The 21519-nt window shown below is 42.8% G+C and overlaps 1 protein-coding gene across 3 annotated transcripts in view; it reads right to left on the minus strand.

The window, feature by feature from the left end:
- Positions 1–1469: 1469 nt before the first annotated feature.
- Positions 1470–21519, minus strand: part of PFKFB1 (6-phosphofructo-2-kinase/fructose-2,6-biphosphatase 1) — a 127493-nt gene continuing 107443 nt past the window's right edge. For 2 of the 3 annotated variants that reach the window (XM_068963027.1, XM_068963028.1), the window contains exons 8-14: positions 21073–21280; positions 17232–17378; positions 11285–11389; positions 6509–6638; positions 3511–3573; positions 2606–2670; positions 1470–2258 (exon numbers count right to left, since the gene is read on the minus strand). In XM_068963027.1, the coding sequence (XP_068819128.1) occupies positions 2199–2258; positions 2606–2670; positions 3511–3573; positions 6509–6638; positions 11285–11389; positions 17232–17378; positions 21073–21280 (778 nt within the window). In that variant the 3' untranslated portion in view covers positions 1470–2198. Of the gene's footprint in view, positions 2259–2605; positions 2671–3510; positions 3574–6508; positions 6639–11284; positions 11390–17231; positions 17379–21072; positions 21317–21519 lie in introns of all 3 variants that reach the window. The other variant, XM_068963026.1, reaches the window with a different exon arrangement.

A 21519-nucleotide genomic window follows, 5' to 3' on the forward strand; every position in this document is an offset into this window, starting at 1 on the left:
CCAGTGGACCACATTCTGTCAGACCTCTCCACCATGACCAGCCCATCTTGGGAGGCCCCACATGGCATGGCTTAGTTTTATTGAGTTAGACAAGGCTGTGGTCCATGTGATTAGACTGAGTAGTTTTCTGTGATTATGGTTTGTGTGTCTGCCTTCTGATGCCTCTTGCAACACCTACTGTCTTACTTGGGTTTCTCTTACCTTGGGCGTGGGGTATCTCTTCACAGTTGCTCCAGCAAAGTGCAGCCACTGCTCCTTACCTTGGATGAGGGGTATCTCCTCACAGCCTCCCCTCCTCACCTTGAACATGGAGTAGCTCCTTTCGGCCCTCCTGCACCCATATTTATTCATTTTTATGGATACTGCTAATAAATTTCAGCAGTCCTTCGCATGGAATCAAGGTACATCCTGGAATCTTTGTCCATGCAGCAGTCTTAGCAGATATCACCAATCAGCTGAGGGTGACATGCTATGAAAATAATCTGTTTGCCAATTCTGCTTTTTGTGTCCTATCATATTTGGTATCATAGTTGCTTTAAATTTGCAAAATGAATTTCAGTTTGTTCTGTCTTTTATTGTGCTTAGGTTGATGTGGGTGACATTTTGGGTTTAGAAGAGCTAGAGATCAGCTTAGCTCTTTGGGGAAGGTGGGCTCTCACTTTAGACTAAAAGGAAAGTATGACTTCAGTGGGTTAGAGTCTTGGGGAAAGCATAGCAGACCAGCAGAAAATAGCTTAAGTCAAGATCTAGAAGGGGAAGCCTGGAACAGAAGGCAAAGGGAGCAGGTTCTTGAGATTAAGTACAGTTTCATTTTGAGATAGCTAAAAATGGAGAGATAGAGAGGGACATAACTAAAGGTGAACATGGCAACAACAGAGGATTTTCTTGGGATAGGAGAGACCCAAGCATGTTGCATAGATTATGAGTGCAAAAGCCAATAAAGAAGGACAGGATATAGATGTGGAATAATCAAGAACTGACTGAATCAACTTATCCTGGAGAAGATGGGATGGATAGAATACCAGAGAATAGAGAGTGGCCCTGACTTTGAACAGAATTTAATGGTGGCAGTGGAAGAAGATAAATGTAGATTTGCTTCAAGCAGTGATCATCAACCCTGTAATAGATCCCGATTTAAAAAAATGATGTGGATTATACAAGATTTTGGGTCTTGCTGGTGGTTGTGATGGGAGGAAAAAAAGGTAAAAAAAAAGGCAGGGGGTGTGTGAGTCTGTATCTTCACAACTGAGTTGCTGGTACCTGCCCATAGTAGCTGCATGGAGATTGGCTGGAGACAGAAAGTAGGATCCAAAATGGCCAGGGATGGAAGAAAAATGAAAAGGGAGAGGACTGATGGATGGGGAGATACTGAAGGAATCAAATGACTTATACTCAATGCAGTTCAAGGGTAAATATTATTCATTCAAGAAATACTACATACATGCCTGCTGCGTGGGAGGATGACACAGAGAGTTATAAGGAATAGGGGGCCAGTGGTCAGATAGTGAGATGCTTGTATTTAAGAAGCCAAACTGGGGAGAAGTCTAGATGATGCCAACCAAGGTCCATGGAGTGAATGACTAAAGGGAAGATGATCACTGAAGTTGAGGGGGCAGGGCACTAGGTGACCAGGGTATTTGGATCGTTTATATGGACGGTGAAATCAATCAGGATGGCAACAAGTTGGAGAAGAAAGGAGAACTGTGGTCTAAGTACAGATTCTTCTTGTACATGAGTCATGTTGCTCACCAAGGAACAAGGCCATAGGCACTCACATGGACGCTCCACCTTCACATTTGAAGATGCTTCTCCAGAGCCCTTTTATCCAGGAAATTCTCACTGAGCCCATACCCCTACAGCACCAGAGCCATTTCATAAGGTCAGGATCTTAAGAAAATCTTGTAGGAGAAGCCTCACAATGACCTCCTTTCTCCTTTTGTAGGTAGTAAGGGAAGTCTTTATTGATCAGGGAATAAGAATTAGGAAGGAACAAGTTTCATCTTGAGCTAGATAGTTCCTTGTTTATAGCTAGAAATCAAGGCCTATTTTGGAGCTGATGAAAGTTTCTTTACTGGAAGTGGGTCTCTTCCAGTGAGGCCAAGTTCAGAGTGTTCTCAGTGTAAGAAAAGAGCGATAATAGCAGCTCCTAAAGGTGAACCCAAGAAAGGACAGAGGCAGTTTGATGTCTAAGAAAAGGCTCAGTAGTGGGCAGGAACAGTGTCCAGGGCTTCTTCAGGTTCCCGGGTGATGTCCACATTCTGAGAGGAAAGAATCTAGCATTAGTAGGAAGGAACCAGTAGTGTGGAGCTCCCACCCTTCCCTGCCTCTTCTCAATGCCAGGCTCCCCTCTTTCAGCCAGGCCTGGATCCTGACTCTTTCCTTAGGCAAGCCTGGGGAACCTCAGCCAGAGTCCTTTTAGGCAGGGTTGCTCTAGCTCTGCTTCTCTATGGTATCTTGAGTCTGGTCTGCAGTTCCTACATTTCTGGGTGCTGGTTTTTCTACATGTTGGTGGAAACACCCAAGCTCTGTGGGACTGGGGCTGCCTTTCTGCAGGGGAAGGTGCTTTCACAACACCCCAGCTTGAGCCACAGAGTCCCTCACCTACCTCAGGCTTCTCTCGATGTGTGTTTACAGCCTCCACATTCAGGTAGATGGACTCCACCTTGCAGCCTCGGAAAAGAACAACCCGTCCATCCATAAGCCACCCAGGTAAGCACAGGTCTCCCCTGAGGTATCATTCCCTCTCTCCGTAAGCACCCACACCCCCAGCTCCATGTTGTGTGTGGATTATAGCTGCCCTTTATGGAGGGGAATTTAGACCAGCTGTGTGATGTCTGGGGAAGACATCAGGCCTAAGAGGCAGGCTCTGCCCCTAATAGTCTCAGTGTTCTCTGAGCCTCCCTTGTCAATGGGAATGAGAATTGAGAAGAGATGATCTCTGCCCCACCCCCAACTCTTTTCTGTGAGACAGAAACCTAATCTGTGTGATAAGGATGGAGCTCTGTGGAGCCTCCCAGCTGTGTTAGGTGCCAAAATGTTAAAAGAATCTTGGGGCCACTACCTTGGGGCAACCAACTCCAGGTAAAGTTTATTTTGATAACTATGTGGTTACTGCAAGATCAGAGGTGTGGAAGGCCACAAGGTAGTTCTGGGGAGCCTCAAGAAAGAAGAGGGTGGTATCATTGGGGTTTGGAGCTGGCATAGGAGGCCCCAAACCTGTGGAAACCCCCCCCTTTCTGTGGTCCCTGGGGACCCTCTCTTCTACAGGTTTGTGCTATATGATTGGTGCTTTTGTAGAGACAGAGAAAGCTGGGGCCACATCCCAGATTTAGAGGCTACCTAAGTCCTTCCCTCATTGTCATCTTGCTACCACCAGTCCTGCCTCTACCAAGACATCTAACTATCTACCCAGGGAATTTCTCTTAGGACTTTGCTGGACAAATGGTAGGCACTGCAGGCATGCTCATAGTGTCTATATACTTTTCTGCAGATGACGGTGGGGGCACTCACCATAAGCCACAGGTGTAAGTTTGAGCACTGTGTGCAGAGGGCACTTGAGATAAGGCAACTCATCTGGAAAGGAGGAGAGAGCAGCTTTCAGAGGCAGGATGCTAGGGATGTCACCACCTCTCCGGGGCTCCAGGCTTAAAGCACTCTTCCCTTCCACCCCCTTCCCCATGGATATCTTTACCTGGGTCCTGCTCCCCCACACTCTTCAGGGGGTAGTGCTGAGAGCCCAGTGGGGAGGGAGGAAGAGAGCAGAGAGGCCTTAGCAACAAGGAGGATGGCAGGTCCTGGGGATAGGGGACAGACCCTGGGTCCCCAGAAACCAACAATTGGCACTGTGGAGGTGGCCGACTTCCTCAACTGCAGGGCAGACATGAGACCAAGACAAGCCTCCCTCCCACCCCCACTCAGTCCTTCCATGGGGTCTCCCACCCCAAAGGTCACAACATGTCTCAGCCAGTGTTTTCTGAGGCCCTACTATGTGCTGGGGCCTTGGCTGAGGTATGCATGCACCTTGGCAGCTCTTGCAGGTTTCTCCCCAGCCCAGGCCTGTGCCCTTTGACTCCTTGGACACTTGTTGATGGACAAGCATTCACTGATTCACTTGTGTTCAGTTCCTGATGATTTGCATGCAATGACTTGCGTGGCCTTGACGGCAATCACCAGATATCCTCAAGGGAGCGGAAGACCAGGTACATTCCATGGATGAGGACCCTGAGGCTCTGAGAGGGAAGACACTTGCCCTGAGTCCCACAGCAAGAATGTGGCAGTGCTGGGACTGGAACCCAGGATGCTTCGAGCCCAAATGTGTGCTCTGACCACTGCAGTCTGCTGTCACTGCCTTTGAAGGATGCACAGTGCTGTGTGGTGACACTCCCATCTCTCATTCTTCTCTGTAAACACCCACCCTCCTGATCACCCAGGAAATATATTCAGCTTTCCATCTCCCTTCATTGAACCAGAACCCACCCATCATGTCCTCCCTGCCCCTGAGGGTCATGCTAGGCTTTTCAGGCCTGCCACGGCCCACCCAGCCTCCTGACACACAAGATTTCCTGGGTAACCAATCTGCTCCTCCTCCTTGCCTTTGTCATAATCATCTTCAGGTGCTGGGTCCAGTGCTTTTGGTCCACTACCTCACTTCGTTCTCACTAATACTCTATGGGAGTTACTCTTCCTCACTGCATGCATGACAAAATAGATTCAGAGAAGGGAAGCAACTTGCCTGAGGTCTCTGACCCAGTTCTGCCACTGCCTAGACAAGTGATCTCGACCCTGCCTTTTCTTTTTCTGGTCCTCAAAGATCTTATCTCTTATAGCACAGGATTGGACCCAGCTGTAAGGTCCTATGGATCTGAGTTCTCAGTCACAGCATCTTCCTGAGTTTCAGTTTCCTTACCTCAGCATGTGCCCAGTCCTGCCTAGCCCAGCTCTTAGGACAGCTGTAAGAAGATGGCATGGCCTGTTCATGAAAGCAGGTAGTATGTGGGTAAAGCAGTGTGCAAATGGGAGATGCATGTGCTTCCCATGAACCCCACATGTGTCTGAGATAAGGTGTCTCTAGAATGCACCTGAGATTAGTGCCTCTCTCTGCCCCACTGAGCCCTATGATCTTGGTCAAGTCACTTCATCTCTCAGAGCCTCCATTTCCTCTTCTGCACAGTCAGGGTTACAGAGCCAGCCTCACAGTCTCAAAAATAGTACTGAGCAGTAGAGATGTGAACAGCATCAGAAATCTAGCAGCACCACCCCATCCCCTGTCACCTTTTTTCCATTGAGGAGATTGAGGACCAACCAAAGGAAATTACTTGTCCAATGTCAAGTTCTCAAGTCCCCCTGGTTCCAATTCTAGGTGACTCCATATTATAAGAGCCCTTTGTTTGAAAGCTAGTATCATAGAAAAGATCCAAGTCTGCAGGACATTGTGTACTTCAAATATGACTTTGCACTGTTCTCACACATCCTTACTCCAGTATCCTGGAGATGCCAACACTTCAGCCTCCATGTCAGAAATAGACTTTCACACTTGGAGGTGACATGATAGTCCTTTGCCAGGCCAGCTGCCCTAGCTTGAAATTTGTAATCAGTGTGTAGATACTCCGTAAATTAAAATTTCCAGATTTTTTAATAAAAATAAATTATTATTTAAAAATGAAAACACTGCTATCTTGGAGAAATCATCCCTAGAGCAAAGACAGAAACCTATAATCAAAATCAAGACACTAGGGACGTCCCTGGTGGTCCAGTGATTAAGATTCCCGTGCTTCCATTGCAGGGGCGTGTTGGATCCCTGGTCAGGGAAATAAGATCCTCCATGCCACATGCACGATGTGGCCAAAAAGTTAAAAAAGAAAGTCACAAGAGGTCCCATTCCACCTGATGACAGTATGCCTCTGAGAAATACTGGCTCAGCTTTCTCAGGTTGAAAAAGACTGTTAAGGTTGGCTTTGAAAATGTTAACTCATAATAACACTGATATTAATAGTAGCAGCTAATACTTATATGGCCCATACTTTGTATCATGAACTGTTCTAAGCTCTATAAATATGTTAATTTATTTAAAATTCATCATTCTCTCTGTTTTACAGATGAGGAAACTGAGAACAGAGCCTGCTGCCTGCTAAGTCGCTTTAGTTGTGTCCGACTCTTTGTGACCCCATGGACTGTTGCCTGTCAGGCTCCTCCATCCATGGGATTCTCCAAGCAAGAATATTGGAGTGGGTTGCCCGTGTACTCCTCCAGCAGATCTTGCTGACCCAGGGATCAAGCCCATGTCTCCTGTGGCTCCTGCACTGTAGGCAGATTCTTTACCACTGAGCCACTGGGGAGAGGTTAAAGTAATTTCCCAAAGGTATCATGAGACAGAGTAGGAAATTGGACTCATGCACCCTTGTTCTAAATACTGTACTCTTAACTATTAAGATATAAACCACCAGTTTCTGGTGTCAGAGTCTCAACTTACATGTAGCTCCCATGCCAGGACCAGAGAGAAAAGTGGTACCTGAGCTTTTGTCCAGAAAGTAGGCCAGGAGGCACCGCATGACAGCCTGGTGGCAGATCACCAATACATTTTCCTGCCGTTCTAGCTCCATTATAACTGGCTCCAGACGCTGGACCAGATCCTCATAAGACTGAAAAGGAGAGAAACATTTGGGTAAGAAGGGGAGATGAGGCACATTTGCCCTGAGGAGAAGAACTCTAGACCAGGAATCAGGAAAACTTGATTTTGGTGCTAGTTCAGTTGTTGGTCAGCAGTATGACCTTGGGCAACTCACTTCCTTCCTTCCTAGGGCCTTACTTTTTATCTATTAAATGGGGCAATCAATATAATGGAGTAGATAACAATAACAATAATAAAACTTTCCACTAAAAAATCCTTAGAAAAGCTGGATAAAATAAATGTTTGCATTGCTGATCTTTCAAGAAAACAAAACATTATGAATATAGGGTTCCCAAATGAAGAAAAACTTGGGAAAAAGAGTGATAAATGGATATAGAAGCCATAATTCCCATGGGGGCATTTGCCAATCACAGTATCCAAGAGCCTTGAGCTTTTAAAACATAATAGAAATATGAGATGAAGCCTTAAGTGTGTATAGGGTAGGGATTTGGGACTGAGACTCTCAGATAAATCTGAGACCTTCAAAGGACTACATCCTCAATAAAATTATAAGCTAAAAAATATATCCACAGGCAAAGGGAAACAATAAGAAAATGTGTCTCTGCCTGACTTAGGTGGAAAAAATTAGGAAAAACCTCCACTAAGAATGTATAACCCCAAACGTATTGTTAAATAGTTTTGTGGTTCTGAATTATATTATCCATGTGTTTCAGAAAATGCTAAGCTGAGAGTTTAATAAAGAGTGATTTCAAGTCATTTGCTTCCAGTAGTGTCTGGAAGAAGCAAATGTAAATTCTCTCTAGATTCTCTCAACTGAGGCTGCATGGATTTCCTACAGATAAATTTTTGTCAAACTGAGGCTCATATAACATACACAGAAAATAAGCTATAATAAAAATAAACAGAAACAACAAGAACTCTAACAACTTAAGATAAAGGATCCACAATATAAAATAAATATTCTCGAGATTTTTAGAAAAGTAAAAGATTTACTCAAAAATACAAGGAAGAAATAAGATGCTATTGAATATAAGATCCAGATTTGAAAAAAAATTAAGTAGAATTTTTATAAATGAAGAATATATTCATTAAAATGGAAAACTCAATGGATAGAGTATGCAGAGCATTAAATAAAATGTTTTGGAAAACAGAGCTGAAGAAATTACTCAGAATGTAGCAAAGAGATCAAAAATAAGAAGTTTGGAGACATGAAGCATAGAGGTAAAACTAACAAATATCTAGTTGAATTTCTAGAAGGAGATAATAAAGAAAATATGAGAGAGGAATAGCTAAAGATATAATGCCTGGGAATTTTCTAGAATTGATGAAGAATCTCAGTTTTCAGATTCAGGAATTCCAATTAATTCTGAGCAAGATAAATTAAAAGAAATTAACATTTAGACATATCAGAGTGAAACTTAAAAGCAATAGAGATCCAAAGACCCTAAAAGCAGCCAGAGAGAAAAGAAATAACAATTAGACTTGTAGGAGACTTCTTAGACATGTTAGAAACCATAAGATAGTGGGGATGATAACTCCAGAAAGAAAATTGTCTTCCTAGTGTTTTATACCTTGCCAAAGTACCATTTAGGATTGAGGACCACCCCTCCAAAAGACATTTTTAAACAAAAGGAAAGTTGAGTGTACTACCAACAGATCCTCCTAAAGAAAATTCTAAAAAAAGATAGACATTTAACTCAGAAGGAAAACCTGAGATGTAACATGAAAGAATGATCAAAAGAATTGGTAAATATGTGGTTTAATCTAAATAAACACTGACTATATACAATTTTTTTAGCTAGTAAAAATTATATTTTAATTAAATAAGTGATTTCCCCCAATTTCTACTATATAAAATCCACCTAGGAGAACAGAATGGGGATGGGGTTCCTTAAAAAACTAAAAATAGAACTATCATGTGACCCAGCAATACCACTCCTAGTCATTTATCTGGAGAAAACCATAATTCAAAAAGATACATGCACTCCAATGTTCTTTGTAGCTCTATTTAAAAAAACTAAGACATGGAAGCAACCTAAATATCTATCAACACGAACGGATGGAGAAGAAGAACCTAAATGTCTATAAACAGATGAACTGAATATTAATATATTCCATTGCATACATATAAATTTCATTGTGTATATATTAACTAACATATATAATGGAATATTACTCAGCCATCAAAAGAATGAAATAAGGCCATTTGCAGCAACATGGATGAACCTAGAGATTATCTGAAGTCAGACAGAAGAAGACAAATATCTTATGACATCACACATGTGTGGAATCTAATTAGAAAATGATTTAAATAATCTTATTTAGAAAACAGAAACAGACTTACAGATATCAAAAACAAGCTTATGGTTACCAAAGGAAAAATGTGGGAGGGGGGATAAATCAGGCACTTGGGATTAATAGACACACACAATTATATATAAGACAGATAATCAGTAAGAGCCAATTGAATAACACAAGGAACTTTTCAATATTATGTAATAAACTATATGAGAAAAGAGCCCGAAAAAGAATAAGTATATGTATATGTGATACAACATTGTAAATCAACTATAATCCAATAAAATTCTTTAAAAAGAAACAACCTAGATGTCCATCAGCAGATGAATGGATAAGAAAGCTGTGGTACATATACACAATGGAGTATTACTCGGCCGTTAAAAAGAATTCATTTGAATCAGTTCTGATGAGATGGATGAAACTGGAGCTGATTATACAGAGTGAAGTAAGCCAGAAAGAAAAACACCAATACAGTATACTAACACATATATATGGAATTTAGAAAGATGGCAATGATGACCCTGTATGCAAGACAGGAAAAAAGACACAGATGTGTATAACGGACTTTTGGACTCAGAGGGAGAGGGAGAGGGTGGGATGATTTGGGAGAATGGCATTCTATCATGTATACTATCATGTAAGAATTGAATCACCAGTCTATGTCTGACGCAGGATACAGCATGCTTGGGGCTGGTGCATGGGGATGACCCACAGAGATGTTATGGGGAGGGAGGTGGGAGGGGGTTCATGTTTGGGAACACACGTAAGAATTAAAGATTTTAAAATTTAAAAAAAAATAATAAAAAAAGAAAAAATCCATCTATGTGGGTACAAAGTTTATTAATTGTTTGGAAGTAATTCTATTTTATCTAGAATTCATAATAATTTTACTTTGGTAATGTCAATTTAACCCCAAAATGCAATATGTTGACATTATAGGGACAAATAGTGATGTATTCTGATAGACTGGTATAAATTGAAGTGCTTCAGCAAGCATTCATTCAATTAACACTCACTGAGTAAGCTGTGCTTACAATAATAAATTTAATACTAACAATAATAATTCATTTGGGGAATAAGACACAAGTTTGAAGTAAGTAAAATAAAAAACAACAAACAATATAAGAGAAGGAGTGAGCAGAGTTATAAAGTTTTTATATTGATTCAGGAGGCAGGTAGAGATATTGATTTTTAGTTTTTGTCAGTAATACATATTAAAATGTTAAGAGTAACTCTAAAAGCAAAGAAAGAGATTGCATAACTCAAACATAGATGTAAAATTTTATCAATTCTAAAGAAGGGAGGAGAAGACAAAAAGTAACCAAGCCTAGAGAGCTCAAAATAAGAGAATAGAAGTAAATTTACATGTTGGTAATTAAAATAAAAGTATACCAAACTTGCCATTCAAAAGTCATATATTTCCAGTGTTTATTAAAACCAACAAAACCCAGCTCTATGTTGTCTATAGGAAACAAAACAAAACTACACAGAGAAGTTGAAAGTAAATAACTAACCAAATACTGAGCAGACAAAATTTTAGTATCATATAAAAGAAGCATTATTAGAGGGGAAAGAGGCTTGCTCACTCTATAATAAAATATACAATTTACTAAGGAAATATAATTGCTTTAAATTTGTATGCCTCTGATAATATAGCCTTAAAATATAAAAAGGAAAACGAGGGCACAGTCACTGACTTCATAATGTCATTTCTGAAGATGAAAATACAAATGTTAAAGTGCTTTGTAACACAAGATATCTATCATTTCATCTTCTCTAATATTCTGCTTTCTGACAATTTTCCCCAGGAACCTGTATCAGAAATGGAGTATGACTAATAAATATTCTAACATGTGGAACAGGGTAAATGGAGGCTGGGTTGAAAGCAATGAGGATTCACCACCACATGGGAATAAGGAACTAATAATCTGGCTCATATGGTGGCAGAAGAGTTGGTTAAACCATTAGCCATTGTTACTTGGGACTCCAACCCACAGTCCAGAAAGGCTGGAACTTTAGGCAACTTGACAATAAAGTGTCAGAAAATTAAAGTACATTAAAATATTTCAGATGCCATTAGTGAAAGAATATTAAAGACAAAGTCTAGGATAAAGTGAGCCTTCCTGAAAGAAGGAAATAAACAGGCAAATGTACAGCCTTTAAAAAGAGGAATATGTTGCTTATAGCCAAGAATGAGAGCCAAGGGCCAGATAATCATGTGCTTTGTGGTATGGAAGATGCTGCAAAATTTGCTTTACCCTGTTTCTAAAGCTGTCTGGGGAAATATGGAATCCTGGTAGTTGGAATAAAGATACCGGGGAGGAGGCCTAAGAGTCTGGCCACCCCTCCAAATCTTACCTCTCCCTTAGGATAGCGGTAGCGGTATTTATCTTGGTCTCGCAGTGCAAATTCTTCGGGGTAGTGTTCTTGGATTTCTTCATAGGTCATCTCCTCACAGACACCCTGAGAAAAATTATTTGGGGACAAAAGTTTTCACAAATTGAAATCTCCACAGCCTTTACCATAGTTCTGAGGCCAATGATTGTGGAACATTAGCACACAAGCACCTGGGTTTCTGCTAACACACCTCTAGGTTTGGGTCTGCTGTCTTGTTGTTGTTCAGTCACTAGTCGAGTCCAACTATTTGCAACTCCATGAACTGCAGCACACCAGGCTTCCCTGTTGTTCACTATCTTCTGGAGTTTGCTCAAACTCAAGTCCACTGACTTGATGATGCTATTCAATCATCTCATCACCCCACCAACCAACCCCTGCTCCTCCTGCCCTCAATCCTTCCCAACATCAGAGTGTTTTCCAATTAGTCAGCTCTTCAAATCAGGTGGCCAAAAGTCCTGGAGCTTCAGCTTCAGCATCAGTCCTTCCAATGAATATTCAGGACTGATTTCCTTTAGGATTGACTGTTTAGATCTCCTTGCTTTCCAAGGTATTTTCAAGAGTCATCTCCAGCACCACAATTTGAAAGCATCAGTTCTTCAGCACTCAGTCTTCTTTCACATCCATACATGACTACTGGAAAAACCATAGCTTTGACTATATGCACTTTGTTGGCAAAGTGATGTCTGGTTTTTAATACACTGTCTATGTTTGTCATAGCTTTTCTTCCAAGGAGCAAGTGTCTTTTAATTTTGTGGCTGCAGTCACTGTCTACAGTGATTTTGAAGCCCAAGAAAATAAAGTCTGTCACTCCTTCCACTTTTTCTCATCCATTTTCCATGAAGTGATGGGACCAGATGCCATGATCTTAATTTTTGAATGCTGAATTTTAAGCCAGCTTTTTCACCTTTCTCTTTAACCCTCCTCAAGAGGCTCTTTAGTTCCTCTTTGCTTTCTGCCATTCAGTTCAGTTCAGTAGCTCAGTCGTGTCTGACTCTGTAATCCCATGAATCGCAGCACGCCAGGCCTCCCTGTTCATCACCATCTCCCGGAGTTCACTCAGACTCACGTCCATCGAGTCCATGATGCCATCCAGCCATCTCATCCTCGGTTGTCCCTTTCTCCTCCTGCCCCCAATCCCTCCCAGCATTCAGAGTCTTTTCCAATGAGTCAACTCTTCGCATGAGGTGGCCAAAGTACTGGAGCTTCAGCTTTAGCATCATTCCTTCCAAAGAAATCCCAGGGCTGATCTCCTTCAGAATGGACTGGTTGGATCTCCTTGCAGTCCAAGGGACTCTCAAGAGTCTTCTCCAACACCACAGTTCAAAAGCATCAATTCTTCGGCGCTCAGCCTTCTTCACAGTCCAACTCTCAGTGTGGTATCATCTGCATATCTGAGATTGTTGATATTTCTCCCGGCAATCTTGATTCCAGCTTGTGCTTCATCCAGCCTGGCATTTTGCATGGTGTACTCTGCATATAAGTTAAAGAAGCAGCGTAACAATATACAGCCTTGATGTACTCCTTTCCCAATTTTGAACCATTCCATTGTTCCATGTCCAGTTCTAACTATTGTTTCTTGGCATTCATACAGGTTTCTCAAGAGACAAGTAGGTGGTCTGATATTCCCGTCTCTTGAAGAATTTTCCACAGTTTGTTGTGATCCACAGTCAAAGGCTTTTGCAGTCAATGAAGCAGAAATAGATGTTTCTCTGGAATTCCCTTGCTTTTTCTACAGTCCAACAGATGTTGGCAATATGATCTCCGGTTTCTCTGCCCATTCTAAACCCAGCTTGTACATCTGGAAGTTCTCGATTCACATACTGTTGAAGCCTAGCTTGAAGGATTTTGAGCATTACCCTGCTAACATGTGACATGAGCACAATTGTATGGTAGTTCCTTTGGTATTGCCCTTTCTTGAGACTGGAATGAAAACTGACCTTTTCCAATCCTGTGGCTACTGCTGAATTTTCCAAATTTGCTGACATACTGAGTGCAGAACTTTAACAGCATCATCTTTTAGGATTTGAAATAGCTCAACTGGAATTCCATCCCCTCCTCTAGATTTGTTGGTAGTGATGTTTCCTAAGGCCCACTTGACTTCACACTCTAGGATGTCTGGCTCTAGGTGAGTGACCACATCATTGTGGTTATCTGCATCATTAAGACCTTTTTTGTATAGTTCTTCTTTGTATACTTGCCACCTCTTCCTCCTGGTGGGCTATAGTCCATGAAATTGCAAAGAGTTGGACACAACTGAGCAACTAACACTTTCACTACTTCACTTTACTGCCCCTATGGAAGGAGACAATACATTCTATTTGTTGTCTGGTGTATGTGTATATGTGTGCACAAGGTATGTAGCTGTGTGGATGTGAGAATGAGTGCATGTGCATAGGTGTGTTCCGGCTGAGTGCATGGTGGGTATCTGTGGTGTTTCTCTGATTATCCTAACAGGTTTATAGCTGTACATTGTACATATATGTGTATTTTTATAAATTTGTGGGTTTAAGAATTTGTGACTGTGTTTGTGTGTGTGTGTAGCTTGCTCATGATGTGTATTTTTGGCATGTTTAAGGTCCTATGCTATTGGTTGTACATTTGTGTCAGCATATATATGTAAGTATATATATGAGTATGTGTATGTATATAAAGAATGTCTCATTATCTAAGAATGTGTGTGCATAGGTGTCTTTGTGGTCTGTCTCTTCATGTGAGTCTCAGTGTGTCTGTAGTGTGTGTGTCTCTGAAATGTGTATATCTATAAATATATGTGTGAGTATCTGTGTGCCTATGTCTGAGGTCTGTGTGAATCTTTGGTAATATGGTTGAGGCTGTATGTCTGTACTGTTAGTGTGTCCATGGTATGCCTCTATGTGTCTATGTGATGTAAATATATGCAAAGATTGCATGTGTATCTACAGTGAATGTGATATGTACCTCTAGGTGTGTCTGTCTGTAAGTGTGTGTGTGTGTGTGTGTGTGTGCATGAATGGTGCACATATGATTGGTAGATGTGTCTGAGAGGAAACCTGTGTTTGACTAGTTGGTCTATGTGTCTGTGAAATGTATATCTGTGAGTGTAAACATACCTGTGGTGGATGTCTGTGACTGTGTACACAAGTGCATGTGTATGTACATATCCACAACAGGGCTTTTCAGTGTTGTCACATTTCCCATCCCTCCTGCCTACACTTCTCCAGGACCTCTGACAGATAAAGAAATAGGTATCCACAGACCTCTCTCAGAAGGCAAGAATTAGCAAATTCCTCAGTTTCACAGTGGTCCTTGGGGATATACACTCTCCTGACCCAAAAAAGGAGTTAAGGGCTCTTAAAAAATGAGTTTGCACTAAGAAATCCACAGAAGTGAGGTGTCTGTTGGTAGAGGTGGGATCAATGTTGAGTTTATAAGATTCCCTTCTAGTCTGGTAGATTCCAATTAGACCTTCCTGTAGTGAAGCAATGGGCTCTGGTTGTCTTTTGAGCTACCAACCAGGCTTTCCTTAGGAGTTAGGTTCACCCCTGCCCCAGCCTACAAGAAGATGGGCAGTGCCAAACCTGCATCTGACACTGCCCATGGGAGAAAGTGCACTCTGTATATTCACAAAGTCCTTCCAGATTGGCTTTGACTTTCTATTCTGAGGCATGCTGGGAATCTGTTGCCTGTGGAAGTGACCACTAATTCCTTACTGACTTAAAGAAAATCGCCTAACTTCTTTGAATTTTATTTTCCTCATCTGCAAAATGAGGGTAATTATAACTATCTCACAACAGTATTTTGAATATTAGAGATAATATATGTAAAAAAGACTAGTACAGAATGTACAAGACACATTTAAAAAACAATCAATGGAATATATTACTATAATTACTATTGTTTAGATTATATAGTAATTTAAATAGATCAATTTAATCTAATGTTATTAGATTAATATATATAATTATTAATATAGTATTGGTAATGGAAATAAACCAGAAACTTAAACATCATTCTAAATTCTTCCTCCTTCTTGACCCATCTCTCATAGCTAACTTCGGAGATTCTAATCCTTAAATTTCTCTCAAATTTATTCCTCTTTATTCTCTCTCCATCTCCACTGCTATAACCTTAGTAGATCTATACACATACACAATTCCCTCTTTGCTTATGCTGCTTTCTCTGCATGATTCCTGATCCTCTCTACTTGGCTCACTGTTACTCAACTCTCAGGTTTTAAGTAGGCATCCAGATCATGGCTGGGTCAGATGCCTTGCCCCAGCATCTGTGTGCCCACATTCTAGCCTATCAGAGTCTGCACCACACATGCTGTTTTGTATTCCTCTGACTACCCTATTTTTTTCTGAAACTTCAATGAAGACAGAAACCAATCTCACTCTCTAGCACCATTCTGGAGTCTGAAATGGAGTAGGGATCCAATAAATGCTTATACCACATATGTGCCAGAAACAAACAATAACTGAACTATTATGATGGAAAGTTGTCTCACATGTATTTTATAATAATATATGTGATATGTATAACAATGTTGTATATCCCTTTTCTAAATATGTGTGTCTCTATACATCTATAGTTGAGTATATATGTTATTATGTATGCACACACATACTTCCTTTATTTATCTAGCAGGCAATCAGGTTAACCTACCTACACAGAAGTTATCTACATCTGTGGTGAAGCTTTTACTTTAGTATTTAACAATCATAATCTGTGGGCTGCTACCTGATGTAAATGTGCCTATAGTGCAGGTGAGACAATGGAGAGGAAATATCTTCTTAAAGAGCTCATAGAAAAACCTGACTCTGAAGAGAGACTGCCATGTCATGAGGGTCAGATGAAATATTCACTAAGTTTTTCCTTCTTCATTTCATCTCCAGTACACATCTGGTTCATCACACCCTCACTTCTTGCCTAGACTAATGCAGTGATCTCCATACTGGTATGCATTCTCATTCTGGCCCTCTTCCCACCTAGTCCCCAGACATGATCATGATGGAGTCATGGGTGGAGTCTTCACAGCATGGCCTTTAAGAAAATGTGAGTCACATTCAGCCCACTCCTCCTTTTGGTGAGGGAGGTAAATTTTTTTAAAAATAATTTTTAGTTGGAAGATAATTGTTTTACAATGTTGCATTGATTTCTGCTATACAACAAAGTGAATCAGCTTTAAGTATACATATATCCCCTCCCTCTTGAGCCTCCTTCCCACCCCCCACCCACTTCCTCTAGTTTATCACAGGGGACCAATCTGAGTTTCCTGTACTATACAGCAGCTTCCCACTAGTTATCTATTTTGCACATGGTAGCCCACTCCTTCTTGACTTAGACCACATCAATGTTTTCTCATTTTTAGGGTACCATCCAAATCCCTCAATATGGACTATAAAGCCCTATAAGCTCTCTTCTTTTCCAACCTCATCTCCCTTCTCTCCAGACCTTACAATCACTATCTCAGACTCTCTGCTCTTTTCCCTCAGTTCCCTGAACATGCCATGCTCTATTATCACCTCTGGGCTTTCACGTGAACTGTTCCCTATTCCTTGAACTAAAATTATTCCCTTACCCCAGTCCAGTTTGCCTGCTTCTAGGAAATTTTCCTTCTAAATCTTCTACCACTGTCTTGTCAAGAATATCCTCACCTTCTGGGACTCTATAGATCCTTGTATTTCCCCTCTCACAAACTTTGTTGCATGCAATGCAATGTCTTATTCACTGTCTAACTTCGGCCTCCATGAAAGTGAATACCTTGTCTATTCTGGACTTCACTGGATCCCCAAGGCACAGAACAGTGTTTAGCACAAGAAAAGTTTGTTGAATTAATTAGGTTCTGCATATGAGCCAGAGCAAAGGCAACCCAGGGGATAAGTCTAGAGTCACCACCCACCAGGGAATCCATCCCCCTCCATCTCACCGCATCAATCTCATTCAGGGCCTTCCATTGCTCATAGGGAACGCCTAAGGCTTCAGCTGTCTGGATAGTCCTCTTCATGTGGCTCGTCCACACCTTCAGTGAGCTGATACCCTGGGACTGAATGAAATTGGCCAGGGCATAGGCATACTGAGGAGTGGGGGTGCAAAGGAGGAGAGGATGGGAGAAAGAGAGATGAAAGAAGACAAAGTGGTCGTGAGAATAAATTTAGATCTACCACAAATAATGGAGTGATAATGAACGAGGAGTAGAGTTTAAATGTTTCCAATTTACAAAAAGTCATATTCTTGCCCACATGACTAAGGACCAAGGGAATAGAAAAGAATATGTGTATTTATATGTGTATATGTGCATATGTGTGTGTTGTGTTCACTGAAGCTTGTTCATAGAACCTCCTACTTGGTTATTCATTCATTCAAACAGCTCACTTCTAACATTTGTGGGCCTGGGACAAAAGTACAAATGGAAGCACTCCACTTATAGTTCACCTCTCTTCTTTTCCCATTTCTGCTCCATCCTGTACTCCTAGGCATCTTAAGTATATGCTTATGGATAATCCAGTCTCAGGAACAAATTCTGTCTATACCCTATCTCCACCAATCCCCATGACATACAAACAGTGACCCCTTGGCCTTTCCTTTTCCTAGGTGTGAAAAATTTTGTGACATGTCCTGTTCTCACGTGAACAGACTCTGGGACAGGCTCCATATAGCTACTGGAAGCAGACTCTGGGCAGGAAATTCTAGGATTCTGGGTACTCTGAGTGTGGTCTGGAAGTGTATGTGGGTGGGATGTGGGAGACATTTCTCTTTGACCTTGTGAAAGGTCATTACTTGAGCAGGGGACCTGATACTAAGATTCTAAGGGCATTCACATATTTACTGAGTATGTGTGGCCATGTGCTGGGTGCTGGGGTGGCAAGTTCTCAAGACACAGCCTGGTGCACTGGGATGACACAGAGGGATGGTATGGGGAGGGAGATGGGAGAGGGGTTCAGAGTGGGGAACACATGTACACCCATGGTGGATTCATGTTGATGTATGGCAAAACCAATACAATATTGTAAAGTAGCCTCCAATTAAAATAAGTATATATATATATATATATATATAAAGACACAGCCCATCCAGTGAGGGAAACAGTGACAGCACCAAAAAGAACCACTTAGGTTTGTGGAAGTGCATATGAGCAACTGATTCACTCTTCTTCTGCAGATAAGCATGTTTTTAATCACAGATGATGTGTGAGGAACATCTGCACAAATGTACAGATACAGGCACATGTTTTTATGTACAAATACAGGCATTGTGTCCACACATTCTAATTATGGATTATGAGTCAACAGTCAGTGTGCTCTGGTGGAAGGAGTCCTGATTGAGAGACAAGTGATGGGGTTTAATCTACCTCACCTCCCTCACAGGGTCCCTTGGGGCCTGGGGCATATCTTGGGCCCACCCTGGCTTTGTATTTCCTGACTGTAACATGCAAACAGCATTAGCTCACTCAGCCTGGTCTCTCTGAGTGTTACATTACATAGTAGACGGGGAGCCACCAGAGTACTCTCTGTTACATAGTGAGAGCTACTGTGCTTGATTGTGGATGACAGTTGATGGGAAAATACTTTGGAAACCATGCATGTTGCACTGTGCTCTTTAGCATGAAAGCTGGAGCCAGGCATTTGCATGTACATGTACACATTTCTGTTTAAGGAGGCATGTTGTATGGAGATGGGCATGTGTCCAAACTGGGTGCTTAGTTGTGTGGGCAAGGCCATGGACAGCCCCAACCAAGAGACCTTTGACTGTAGGTGGTGCCACAGGCTTGGATGGCATCTCTATGACCTCTGACTCTGCTCTGAGGAGTGAGAGAGATAATAGTCAGAGGTCAGAGTCCACCTTCGGGGAAGGCGATAGCACCCCACTCCAGTACTTTTGCCTGGAAAACCCCATGGACAGAGGAGCCTGGTGGGCTGCAGTCCATGCGGTCGCTAAGAGTTGGACACAACTGAGCGACTTCACTTTCACTTTTCACTTTCATGCACTGGAGAAGGAATTGGCAACCCACTCCAGTGTTCTTGCCTAGAGAATCCCAGGGACGGGGGAACCTGGTGGGCTACCATCTATGGGGTCGCACAGAGTCAGACATGACTGAAGCGACTTAGCAGCAGCAGCAGCAGAGTCCACCTTGAGAGGATACTGCCAGTCTGAAAGTAACAGAAAAGGAGCCAGGAGGACTGAGGCTTCTGGTATGATGACTTGCCTGCAACACTGCCAGCTCTGCAGTGGGGGAGGCTGAGGGGCAAGCAGGAAGGCCTGGTTTTCAGTTCTGGCTCTGTCCTTTACTGAATGTGTGACCAGAGGCCACTTTCTGTTCCTGTCTGGGCCTCAGCCTCCTCTTCCATAAATCAGTGATGGTAATGCCAACCCCACAGAGTTGTGAAGATTAAATGAGGCCACACATGTGGAAGTAGATGGTGCCATGAATGTGCAGAGGTGTCCAATAAAAGAGGGAGCTCCTTCCCTCCTGCACCTCATTTCCCTCTTATCCCACCCCAAGTCATCCTCCTAGCAAGAACAATACTTATGTTAACAAGCCTAGTGAAAGTGAAAATGTTAGTCACTCAGTTGTGTCCATCTCTGTGACCCCATGGACTGTAGCCAGCCAGGCTTCTCTGTCCATGGAATTCTCCAGGCCAGAATACTGGAGTGGGTTGCCATTCCCTTCTCCAGGGGATCTTCCCAACCCAGGGAGTGAACCCGGGTCTCCTGCACTGCAGACAAATTCTTTATCATCTGAGCCACCTGGAAAGCCCCTTTAACAAGGCCTGGGAGAGGGCCAAATGCAGGAAAATGTGTCTCTTTATTTGGGCAGTATGTATAACATGCAGGTCATTATTCTTGACTAGAAAGAAGAGACTCCCACCATTGGCTTCCCTGATAGCTCAGTTTGTAAAGAATCCGCCTGCAATGCAGGAGACCCCAGTTCAATTCCTGGGTCAAGAAGATCCGCTGGAGAAAGGATAGGCTACCCACTCCAGTATTCTGGCCTGGAGAATTCCATGGACTGTATAGTCCATGGGGTCTCAAAGAGTTGGACACGACTGAGCGACTTTCACTCACTCACTCGGAAAAGAGACTCCCACCATGAAGGTCAGAGATGGGCCAGAACTGGGGGGTATGGAGCCCAAGCGACCTGCCTGGGAGGGAAAGAGAGGGCAGGGGAGGGCTTTCTGGATCAGCCCGTGGAGCAGGAGATGGGTCCTGGAAAGTGTGGAGAAGGGAGGGCAGGAAAGAAGTGGTGACTGGTGGGGGACAAGAGTCAACTCTATGATGACCTGCAGTGGGGGTTTGGGAGCATAGCATCAGCCCTGAGTAATGCAGGAAAAGATGGATTCAAGTGTGGGGCTCTTCAGGGCAGCTGTCTGTGCAAAGGATGGTCACCAGCTGACAGAAAGGACAGAGGAGGGCAGCCTCCATGGCAGAAACTGCACAAATGAAGACACAGAGTTATGAGAAAAATGAGGGGACCAGTTAGGCAGGAGAGACAGTGCTTATTTTAATGGGGTTGGAGGAGCAAGTGGTCTGGGAAGGCCTGGTGTGCCAGGACCAAAGCATCAGAGTTGCTGGTGGCACATGGAAGCCATACAAAGATGGGTCAAGACTGAGTGGCTAATGGGGTGGAAGAGCAGGAGTGGCCAGAACCTGCTTTTACCTTGTCACTGAGTCCCTCCACCCTCAGAACCCAGTCAGCAGCCACCCCACCAACTTGTGGCCCACTTGAACCAGCCCAGTCAATGTTTCAGAATGCATGGGGCCTTCCCTACCTGCTTGCCTCGAGCTGAGAGGCCAGAGTCACCTCCAATGCGGCCTCTGAGGTTGAGTTCACTCTCACCATGCCGGCATAGGTAGATGGAGCGGGGTGTGACATGAATGTTCATGAGATAGTAGACTGTGCGGCTCTGGATATGGTCCTGCACACGATTCACCATGTAGCGTGTGCCCACGTCGAAGATCTTGATGTAGGACAGGTGGCTGGGCCAGTCCAAGCAGGAGCTGATGTTGGAGAGGCTGATCCCAAGAGAAAGCCCCAACCACACAGCCTGCCTTCAAGCCTACTCCATAACACAGCTCTCACTTACCTTTCCTCTAGTTTTGCCTTGTTCTGCATAGCTGTTCTAGAAACTTGTTCCTGGCCACCCTGAGTAGCTCACTGCTTGCTACCATCTCCCTTTGTCTCCTTTCCTCAGTCTCAGTTTGAGCCAGACTGTTTT

Source organism: Capricornis sumatraensis, chromosome X (assembly GCF_032405125.1).
Source record: "Capricornis sumatraensis isolate serow.1 chromosome X, serow.2, whole genome shotgun sequence".
Lineage (NCBI taxonomy): Eukaryota > Metazoa > Chordata > Mammalia > Artiodactyla > Bovidae > Capricornis > Capricornis sumatraensis.